The following is a 12,386-nucleotide window of genomic DNA, read 5'->3' on the forward strand; positions in this document are numbered from 1 at the left end:
AATACTAACAGAAATTAAAATGAAATAAATTCTATTTTAAACTATTTTTTTATACTAAATTTGTTATTAATGACTTTATTTAGGATAATTTTTATTTTTTTAATTAATATTTATGTATGTGTTTTTTTTATAAATAAATAAATGCACAAAAAATGAAACTAATCTACCGAAATTTTAGAAAAAATATAAATAAATCGGAAACAAATTCAATAACAATATTTACAGTCTTTTAGTTTTCGAGTTATAACTAATTTAATAAAACTTTTTCACTTTCAGAACAGTTTTTCAAGATTCAATTTGAAATATCTCTTTTTAGTTATAGCTACGGTGTAAAAGTTTTATATTTATTCAAAAGAAGACTTTAAAATCTTTCAACTAAAGAAAAAATCATGGCAAATGCTTATTTAATTTTGCAGTTATTTAGTTTTGAAAAAACGTTTGACAACGTCATAAAATTCTAGATGTGCAAAATTTTAATATCACATTTTTGTTTAAAACTTGCTGTATTTTATAGCTATGGTCACCATATTTGGTTTATTTATAGAAAAAGATATCGCCGATAAAATGCCATGATTAAAATTGAAAAAGGCTTACAACCTTAGATTTTATAAGCGTTTAAACCAAAAACTCCCATATTTCCTTAAGTGGGCGTGGCATAGGGCAAAAAAATTGTATGTCATATGAAAGTCCACTTCCAAATCTATAAGATGGCGAAAACTATAATCTGGTAGCTGTTTTAGTTTTCCAGTTATTACGTGTGGAAGAAAATTTGTTAGCGTCATAAAATTCTTGTTGTGCAAAATTTTAATATCACATTTTTGTTTAAAACATGCTGGATTTTATAGCTATGGTCACCATATTCGGTTTATTTATAGAAAAAGATATCGTGGATAAAATGCCATCATTAAAATTTTAAAAGGTCTACAACCTTAGATTTTATAAGCGTTTAAACCAAAAACGCCCATATTTCCCCAAGTGGGCGTGGCTATGTAAGAAAAAATTGTAGATCATATGAAAGCCCACTTCCAAATCTATCAGATGGCGAAAACTATAATCTGATAGCTGTCTTAGTTTTCTAGTTACTACGTGTGCAAGAAAATTTGTTATGCGACATTTACCTTCTGCATGATTATGTTCTCCTAGTACTTGACCAAATTTGAATTTTTGAAAATAATTTTTTAGTGGCATAATTTAATATTTAGAAAATTGCTTATATCTCTAACAGATTAAGGTCAATCTGTATGAAATTTGAAATGTTTCTAGAAGAAGATACAAGCAACTGGGTTGGCATGACAAATTTTGTCAAAGCTTTACAATTTCGGTTTTATAAGCGTTTAAAACTTTAAATTAAAATATCTTCATAATGGGCATGACAATAGGCTTATAATTTGTGATGCAGATGGTAGACAATTTTGAACTCTATAAGATAGTGAAGAAATTGTGTAAAATAGCCACTTAGTTTACCAGTTATAACTAATTAAATAAAACTATTTCATTTTTAGAAGCGTTTTTCAAGATTCAATTTGAAATATCTCTTTTTAGACATAGCTAGGGGGCAAAAGTTTTTCATTTATTCAAAAGAATACTTCAAAATCTTTCACCTAAAGAAAAAATCATGTTAAATGCTTATTTAATTTTGCAGTTATAAGGTTTAGAACAAAATTTTGACTACGACACAAAATTCATGTTTCTTGTGCAAAATTTTAATATCACATTTTTGTTCACAGTTTGCAGAATTTTATAGCTAATGTCACCATATTTGGTTTATTTATAGACAAAGATATCGCCGATAAAATGCCACGATTAAAATTTCAAAAGGCTTACAACTTTAGATTTTATAAGCGTTTAAATAAAAAACGCCCATATTTCCTTAAGTGGGCGTGGCTTTGGGCAAAAAAATTGTATGTCATATGAAAGTCCACTTCCAAATCTATCAGATGGCGAAAACTATAATCTGGTAGCTGTCTTAGTATTCCAGTTATTATGTGTGCAAGAAAATTTGTTACGCGACATTTACCTTCTGCATGATTATGTTCTCCTAGTACTTGACAAAAATTGGAATTTTTGAAAATCATTTTTTAGCGGCATAATTTTACATTTAGAAAATTGCTTATATCTCTAACAGATTACCAACTATCTATATGAAATTTGAAATGAGACTACAAAAAGATTCCGCCAACTTGGGTGGTATTAAAAATTTTGTCAAAGCTTTACAATTTCGGTTTTATAAGCGTTTAAAACTTTAAATTAATATATCTTCGTACTGGGCCTGGCAATAGGCTTAAAATTTCTAACGCAGATGGTAGACAATTTTAAACTCTAGAAGATAGTGAAGAAATTGTGTAAAATATCCACTTAGTTTTCGAGTTATAACTAATTAAATAAAACTTTTTCATTTTCAGAAGCGTTTTTCAAGATTCAATTGGAAATATCTCTTTTTAGACATAGCTAGGGGGTAAAAGTTTTATATTTATTCAAAAGAGGACTTCAAAATCTTTCAATTAAAGAAAAAATCATGGCAAATGCTTATTTAATTTTGCAGTTATTTAGTTTTGAAAAAACGTTTGACAGCGTCATAACATTCTTGTTGTGCAACATTTTAATATCACATTTTTGTTTAAAACTTGCTGGATTTTATAGCTATGGTCACCATATTCGGTTTATTTATAGAAAAAGATATCGTCGATAAAATGCCATCATTAAAATTTCAAAAGGTTTACAACCTTAGATTTTATAAGCGTTTAAACCAAAAACGCCCATATTTCCTCAAGTGGGCGTGGCTTTGGAAGAAAAAATTGTCAATCAGAAGAAAGCCCACTTCCAAATCTATAAGATGGCGAAAACTATAATCTGGTAGCTGTCTTAGTTTTCGAGTTATTACGTGTGCAAGAAAATTTGTTATGCGACATTTACCTTCTGCTTGATTATGTTCTCCTAGTACTTGACACAAAAATTGGAATTTTTGAAAATCATTTTTTAGCGGCATAATTTAATATTTAGAAAATTGCTTATATCTCTAACAGATTAAGGACAATCTATATGAAATTTGAAATGAGATTAGAAGAAGATTTCAGCAACTTGGTTGGTATGACAAATTTTGTCAAAGCTTCACAATTTCGGTTTTACAAGCGTTTGAAACTTTAAATTAAAATATCTTTATACTGGGCATATAAGGCTTATAATTTGTAAGGCAGATGGTAGACAATTTTAAACTCTATAAGATAGTGAAGAAATTGTGTAAAATAGCCACTTAGTTTACGAGTTATAACTAATTAAATAAAACTTTTTCATTTTTAGAAGCGTTTTTCAAGATTCAATTTGAAATATCTCTTTTTAGACATAGCTAGGGGGTCAAAGTTTTTTATTTATTCGAAAGAAGACTTCAAAATCTTTCACCTAAAGAAGAAATCATGGCAAATGCTTATTTAATTTTACAGTTATAAGATTTAGAACAAACTTTTGACTACGTCACAAAATTCATGTTTCTTGTGCAAAATTTTTATATCAAATTTTTGTTCATAGTTTGCAGAGTTTTATAGCTATGGCCACCATATTTGGTTTATTTATAGAAAAATATATCGCCGATAAAATGCCATTATTAAAATTTCGTAAGGCTTACAACTTTAGATTTTATAAGCGTTTAAATAAAAAACGCCCATATTTCCTTAAGTGGGCGTGGCTTTGGGCAAAAAAATTGTATGTCATATGAAAGCCCACTTCCAAATCTATCAGATGGCGAAAACTATAATCTGGTAGCTGTCTTAGTTTTCCAGTTATTAAGTGTGAAAGAAAATTTGTTAACGTCATAAAATTCTTGTTGTGCAAAATTTTAATATCACATTTTTGTTTAAAACTTGCTGGATTTTATAGCTATGGTCACCATATTCGGTTTATTTATAGAAAAAGATATCGCCGATAAAATGCCATCATTAAAATTTCAAAAGGTTTACAACCTTAGATTTTATAAGCGTTTAAACCAAAAACGCCCATATTTCCCCAAGTGGGCGTGGCTATGTAAGAAAAAATTGTAGATCATATGAAAGCCCACTTCCAAATCTATAAGATGGCGAAAATTTCATATAGATTGGCCTTAATTTGTTAGAGATATAAGCAATTTTCTAAATATTAAATTATGCCGCTAAAAAATGATTTTCAAAAATTTCAATTTTTCTGTCAAGTACTAGGAGAACATAATCATGCAGAAGGTAAATGTCGCGTAACAAATTTTCTTTCACACGTAATAACTGGAAAACTAAGACAGCTACCAGATTATAGTTTTCGCCATCTGATAGATTTGGAAGTGGGCTTTCATATTATCTACAATTTTTTCTAATATAGCCACGCCCACTTGGGGAAATATGGGCGTTTTTGGTTTAAACGCTTATAAAATCTAAGGTTGTAAACCTTTTCAAATTTTAATCATGGCATTTTATCGGCGATATCTTTTTCTATAAATAAACCAAATATGGTGATCATAGCTTTAAAATCTTACAAACTGTGAACAAAAATGTGATATTAAAATTTTGCACAAGAAACATGAATTTTGTGTCGTAGTCAAAATTTTGTTCTAAATCTTATAACTGCAAAATTAAATAATCATTTGCAATGATTTTTTCTTTAGGTGAAAGATTTTGAAGTCTTCTTTTCAATAAATGAAAAACTTTTGCACCCTAGCTATGTCTAAAAAGAGATATTTCAAATTGAATTTTGAAAAACGCTTCTGAAATGGAAAAAGTTTTATTAAATTAGTGATAACTCAAAAACTAAGTGGCTATTTTACACAATTTCTTCACTATCTTATAGAGTTTAAAATTGTCTACCATCTGCATCACAAATTATAAGCCTATTTTCATGCCCAGTATGAAGATATATTAATTTAAAGTTTTAAACGCTTATAAAACCGAAATTGTGAAGCTTTGGAAAAATTTGTCATGCCAACTAAGTTTGTGGAATCTTTTTCTAGTCTCATTTAAAATTTCATATAGATTGGCCTTAATCTGTTAGAGATATAAGCAATTTTCTAAATATTAAATTATGCCGCTAAAAATGATTTTCAAAAATTCCAATTTTTCTGTCAAGTACTAGGAGAACATAATCAAGCAGAAGGTAAATGTCGCATAACAAATTTTCTTGCACACGTAATAACTCGAAAACTAAGACAGCTACCAGATTATAGTTTTTGCCATCTGATAGATTTGGAAGTGGACTTTCATATGACATAGAATTTTTTTCCCTAAGCCACGCCCACTTAAGGAAATATGGGCATTTTTGGTTTAAACGCTTATAAAATCTAAGGTTGTAAGCCTTTTGAAATTTTAATCATGGCATATTATCGGCGATATCTTTTTCTATAAATAAACCAAATATGGTGATCATAGCTATAAAATCCAGCAAGTTTTAAACAAAAATGTGATATTAAAATTTTGCACAACAAGAATTTTATGACGCTGTCAAACGTTTTTTCAAAACTAAATAACTGCAAAATTAAATAATCATTTGCCATGATTTTTTCTTTAGTTGAAAGATTTTGAAGTCTTCTTTTGAATAAATATACAACTTTTACCCCCTAGCTATAACTAAATAGAGATATTTCAAATTGAATCTTGAAAAACGCTTCTAAAAATTTAAAAAAGTTATTAAATTAGTTATAACTCGAAAACTAAGTGGATATTTTACATAATTTCTTCACCATCTTATAGAGTTTAAAATTGTCTACCATCTGCCTTACAAATTATAAGCCTATTGTCATGCCCAGTATGAAGATATTTTAATTTAAAGTTTCAAACGCTTATAAAACCGAAATTGTAAAGCTTTGACAAAATTTGTCATGCCAACCCAGTTGCTTGTATCTTCTTCTAGAAACATTTCAAATTTCATATAGATTGGCCTTAATCTGTTAGAGATATAAGCAATTTTCTAAATATTAAATTATGCCGCTAAAAAATGATTTTCAAAAATTCCAATTTTTCTGTCAGTACTAGGAGAACATAATCATGCAGAAGGCAAATGTCGCGTAACAAATTTTCTTCCACACGTAATAACTCCAAAACTAAGACAGCTACCAGATTATAGTTTTCGCCATCTGATAGATTTGGAAGTGGGCTTTCATATGACATACAATTTTTTTGCCCATAGCCACGCCCACTTAAGGAAATATGGGCGTTTTTGGTTTAAACGCTTATAAAATCTAAGGTTGTAAACCTTTTGAAATTTTAATGATGGCATTTTATCGACGATATCTTTTTCTATAAATAAACCAAATATGGTGACATTAGCTATAAAATCTTACAAACTGTGAACAAAAATGTGATATTAAAATTTTGCACAAGAAACATGAATTTTGTGTCGTAGCCAAAATTTTGTTCTAATCCTTATAACTGCAAAATTAAATAAGCATTTGCCATGATTTTTTCTTTAGTTGAAAGATTTTGAAGTCTTCTTTTGAATAAATATAAAACTTTTACCCCCTAGCTATGTCTAAAAAGAGATATTTCCAATTGAATCTTGAAAAACGCTTCTGAAAGTGAAAAAGTTGTATTTAATTAGTGATAACTCAAAAACTAAGTGGCTATTTTACACAATTTCTTCACTATCTTATAGAGTTTAAAATTGTCTACCATCTGCATCACAAATTATAAGCCTATTTTCATGCCCAGTATGAAGATATATAATTTTAAGTTTTAAACGCTTATAAAACCGAAATTGTGAAGCTTTGGAAAAATTTGTCATGCCAACTAAGTTTGTGGAATCTTTTTCTAGTCTCATTTAAAATTTCATATAGATTGGCCTTAATCTGTTAGAGATATAAGCAATTTTCTAAATGTAAAATTATGCCGCTAAAAAATGATTTTCAAAAATTCCAATTTTTGTCAATTACTAGGAGAACATAATCATGCAGAAGGTAAATGTCGCGTAACAAATTTTCTTGCACACTTTATAACTCAAAAACTAAGACAGCTACAAGATTATAGTTTTCGCCATCTTATAGATTTGGAAGTGGACTTTCATATTATCTGCAATTTTTTTGCCCTATGCCACGCCCACTTAAGAAAACATGGGCGTTTTTGGTTTAAACGCTTATAAAATCTAAGGTTGTAAGCCTTTTGAAATTTTAATCATGGCATTTTATCGGCGATATATTTTTCTATAAATAAACCAAATATGGTGACCATAGCTACGAAATTCTGCAAACTATGAACAAAAATGTGATATTAAAATTTTGCACAAGAAACATGAATTTTATGTCGTAGTCAAAATTTTGTTCTAAACCTTATAGCAGCAAAATTAAATAAGTATTTGCCATGATTTTTTCTTTAGATGAAAGATTTTGAAGTGTTCTTTCGAATAATTAAAAAACTTTGACCCCCTGGCTATGTTTAAAAAGAGATATTTCAAATTTAATCTTGAAAAACGCTTCTGAATGGGAAAAAGTTTTATTAAATTAGTGATAACTCGAAAACTAAGTGGCTATTTTACACAATTTCTTCACTATCTTATAGAGTTTAAAATTGTCTACCATCTGCCTCACAAATTTTTAGCCTATTGTCATGCCCAGTATGAAGATATTTTAATTTAAAGTTTCAAACGCTTATAAAACCGAAATTGTAAAGCTTTGACAAAATTTGTCATACCAACCAAGTTGGTGGAACCTTTTTGTAGTCCAATTTAAAATTTCATGTAGATAGTTGGTAATCTGTTAGAGATATAAGCAATTTTCTAAATATTAAATTATGCCACTAAAAAAATTATTTTCAAAAAAATTCAAATTTTTTGTCAAGTACTAGGAGAACATAATCTTGCAGAAGGTAAATGTCGCGTAACAAATTTTCTTCCACACGTAATAACTCGAAAACTAAGACAGCTACCAGATTACAGTTTTCGCCATCTGATAGATTTGGAAGTGGACTTTCATACGAATGACAATTTTTTTCCCAAAGCCACGCCCACTTGAGGAAATATGGGCGTTTTTGGTTTAAACGCTTATAAAAGCTAAGGTTGTAAGCCTTTTGAAATTTTAATCATGGCATTTTATCGGCGATATCTTTTTCTATAAATAAACCAAATATGGTGACATTACCTATAAAATTCTGCAAACTATGAACACAAATTTGATATTAAAATTTTGCACAAGAAACATGAATTTTGTAAAGTAGACAAATGTTTGTTCTAAACTTTATAACAGAAAAATTAAAGAAGTATTTTGCATGATTTTTTCTTTAAGTGAACGATTTTGAAGTCTTCTTTTGAATAAATAAAAAACTTTTACCCTTAGCTATGTTTAAAAAGATATATTTTGAATTTAATGTTAAAAAATATTTTTAAAATATTCTTAATGCAATTTGTTTCCTATTTATTTATAACTTTCCTATATACAGGTATGTTCTGTAATCCACGTGATTTCAAATCACATACCGTTTTAAAATCACACGTGTGATTTGTGCCTGTTCTGTAAATCACACTGTTATTGTATTTTTCGGTGTGATTTTAAATTTTCGAAAGCACAAGAAAACAGCTGATTCGTTTATTTTAAATGTTTTGTTTTGCAAATAATTTTGTAGAAATATTAAAGTGAAAATAAAAAAATGCCTGGAGCTTCTGTTATATCTTTAATTGAATTAAAAAGAATGGAATTACATTTTATAAACATTTTGCAAAAACTATGGCGCAAGCTCAACCACTATGTCAAAAAGAAAACAAAACAGCAAAGCTGCCACAGTACACAATTGCTTTTGGTTACCACTTGCTTCAACTTTGTTGCATTTTTTTTTCCAATTTGCGCAAAAAACTTAACGCATATTGATAACTTATAATATAATCTAACAAATATTATAAATTTTATGACGAATTCTATAATTAATTTAAAGATATTGAACATATTTTAGACAGACATTAAAAAATTTTAGTCTGGCAAGCTTCCATGTATTTTCGAAAATCATAAACAGCTGACAACTGAAAACAAACCTGAAACCACAAAAGAAATCACAAAAGCAAATAAACTTTTTACAGCAGAAAAGGTGTCTCTAGATTTTTATTAAATTTTAAGTGTTTTTTTAATAAAACAAGTAATTCTATAAGAAAATTAATAAAGGACATATTGTTTAATTTATTTAAATAATTTATTTTAATATTTTCCATGCAATAGCCGCAGAAATAACCAAGTGATTTGAAAACATTAGTGACTTTGTTGAACGTTTTAAAATCACAAAATTATGTGCTCAGAACACCTTTTATGTGATTTCAAACCACTTTTATAAAATGTGATTTGCAGAACATACCTGATAATTTAAAAAATAAAACAAAAATATCTTAAAAATATGAGTAATAATATAAAAAAATATATATTTATTTAAGCTATTGTAAAATTATGTAAAAAAAACTACAGATAATTTAATAAATGCAATACAATAAATATAAAAGGTTAGCAAATCATATATTTAAACTGGTTTTTTATTTTAAATTTAAAAGAACAACTTAAGCTACCTATAATTAAAGGTAAACAAAAGGTAAAATTAAAACTAAATAAAGATTTTCAATTCAAGCTAAACTACTACTAAATAAGCACCTTCAATTGAAGCTAAACTGTTTAGTAATAACTACAATAACATGAGCTAAAGTAAGACTATCAGCCCAATTATGACAAAAAATTCCCCCGGGAGTTTTTTCCCTTTTCTCATTTTTCCTATTCAAATTCTATGTTAAAAAAAAGAAAAGGGAAAAAACTCACGGGGAATCTTTTTTCATAATTGGGCTGCATATAAAGGGCAAAACTGGTGCTTAAAGTATGACTATATAAAGGGCTACGATTGAAGCTAAACTGTAGCTAAAGTCAGACTTTATAATGAGCTACGATTGATTGTAAACTGGAGCGACAATAAGACTATATAAAGACCTATGATTGAAGCTAAACTGGAAATAAAGTAAGACTATATAAAAGGCTACGATTAAAGAGCTGATATTAAAGCTAAACTAGCGCAAAAGTAAGACTATATAAAGAGCTATACTTGAAGCTACACTGGAGTTAAAGTAATATTGTAGATATAGCTATGACTAAAGCTCTATCTACTGAAGCTAAAGCCAGACTACATAAAGAAAACTACAATTGAAGCTACACTGGAGCTAAATTAAAACTATATAATAACCTACGATTGATTAATTCATATTTAGCTTACTAGCTTCAAAAATATTTTAAGGATTTATTGAGGTAAAATAGTTAATTTTATAACCCCTAATATTCTTAATAATTCGACTTTTGTTAATTTCCTTTTTAGGTGCTAAAAGCGTTTACCTCTTTTACGTTTATATAATTTATTGAGCGCAAAATATAATTGCTTTTGATTGATTGTATTTAGGCTATTAGCCCAATTATGAATAAAAATTCCCCGGGAAAAATTCAATGGGAAAAAACTCCTCCAATTTATTCATAATTGGGCGGTATATGTTTTAAATAAGTTTATATTGTTATATGATATAGTCTTACATTTAATAATAAAAATTAACAAACAAAAAGTAGTACAATTTACTAAAAAAACATCTTAAATTCTAAAAAAAATTAAATATTAATTATAAAAGTAGAAGAAAAAATAACAATTAAGGATTAATAAAAATTAAAAAACCTTTACTTTGAGCGTTAACTTATAACTGTCTTGAGATTGCACAATTTAATATAAATTTCTTTAACAAAAAACTAGTAAACTAACTTTTTTAAACAAAAATATTTCGAAAGCTTTTGAAAAAACAAAAATTACATAGATTTTTAAAAAAAACCTCTTCAACAATATGAAATTTGTATATGCTACAGAAATAGAAGTAGTACTAGACTTACAAAAACCTTAAATTATTATAAAATATATACAGAGATTTCAAAAGAAATTTGTTATTTTATGGAAAATATAAATTTGTTCTCTTTTTAAACACAGGATTTACATGTTTTCAAACGAATCCTATAGGCCATGTAGATTGCATAAGAAATTAATGTAAATTAAAATCATGGCGGATTATTGTTAATATTCAGATCTACATTTGTTTTTAGAGTGATACTGTAGTTTGCTACACTTTAAAGTTCTTAAATATTCGAGATTATTTTGTATGAGATAAATTTAATTGATTAATTTGGAAAAGTCCATCAAAATTAATTGAAATTGAAAGAAAATTGGTTTCTGATACCCACTTATTCTAAAAAATCCTAAAGGATAAACAAAACTATTTTTTAAACTAAAAATATACAATTTTGTTAGGACTAGAAAGTGTTAACAGGCCAATTGGGAGACATTTTCTTAACTTACAAACTTCCTTCATGTTTGGGAAGAAAACCAACATCCAGTCTTGCTTAGAACAACAAATATTTACGCCTTGTTCAGTCTCCCTAAAAATGAGGCAAACAAACTTTTCCCGCAAACAACTCGGACACCACAGTTATCCACAAAGCCAAAACAAATAATATATACGATATACCTATTTTATAGGTATTGGGCAATTGATAAGCCTGGCCGCCAATCTCCTCAATGTGAAAACCTAAAGGAAACACCACAGCCGCCAAACAAAATAACACCATGGCCGTAAAACCCACCCAGCGGGCATACGGTATAACATTGCGATCCCAAGTACTAGAGGCCAACAGGATGACAGTGGTGGTTATACAAATGCAGCCAATGAATATACAAACAAGAGCCACCAGCCATTCAGGTTGCAATTCGGGTGTATAACAAACCTGGGGGCGATTATAGAGAGTCATGCAAGTCCACATGAGACCAAGGCGTATGTCACCTAAAGGAAAGTTAAAAAAATTAATATTTTTCTCTATTTTTTAGAAAAATATTACTTACCAGCCTCCTCGGTGACTATCCAATCGGGCATGGCCAAACTGACTATGGCAAAGACATCGGCGGCCATAAATAAGGTGGCACTTATAGTGGTTAATTTATCCATAATTGTGTGAAAGTTTTTTTTAAATATTTTTTATAATTTTTCTGTATTTTCTCTTAATTTTCTGTGTTTTTTCCAGTTTGTAAACAAAATCTTAGGAAATGTCAAACTTGCATTGACACAATGATGCCAGATTTGTTTTCATTTATACAGGAATTGTATAAATACAACTCTATAATAAAAAGTAATGCCAAGTTTTATTAATACAGCAGTTGTATGAAAAACCGTTAGAATAATTTTGTTTAATTTGGAATTTTTAAAATTACAATTAAATAGTAGTATAAAAATAACTGAATTTAATGAAAAACAACGTATACTGAATAATAATTATCTTATCAAATTGTAATATGTCAAAAAAGTTATGATTTACCTTTTAAATAATTTTAAAAACCTTCCAAACATTACGAATTTAATTTTAGTGCATACTGGAGCTCTATATAAAGTGCTACGATTAAAACTAACCC

General features: G+C 28.2%; 1 protein-coding gene across 1 annotated transcript; it reads right to left on the reverse strand.

The window, feature by feature from the left end:
* Positions 1 to 11,315: 11,315 nt before the first annotated feature.
* Positions 11,316 to 11,983, reverse strand: LOC135954289 (uncharacterized protein C16orf52 homolog A). The gene is made up of 2 exons (XM_065504393.1): positions 11,823 to 11,983; positions 11,316 to 11,763 (listed from the first exon to the last, which is right to left on the reverse strand). The coding sequence occupies exons 1-2, from the start codon at positions 11,923 to 11,925 to the stop codon at positions 11,363 to 11,365; spliced, it is 504 nt and encodes a 167-aa protein (XP_065360465.1). The 5' UTR covers positions 11,926 to 11,983; the 3' UTR covers positions 11,316 to 11,362.
* Positions 11,984 to 12,386: the final 403 nt, after the last annotated feature.

This window comes from Calliphora vicina, chromosome 3, assembly GCF_958450345.1.
Source record: "Calliphora vicina chromosome 3, idCalVici1.1, whole genome shotgun sequence".
Taxonomy (NCBI): Eukaryota; Metazoa; Arthropoda; class Insecta; order Diptera; family Calliphoridae; genus Calliphora; species Calliphora vicina.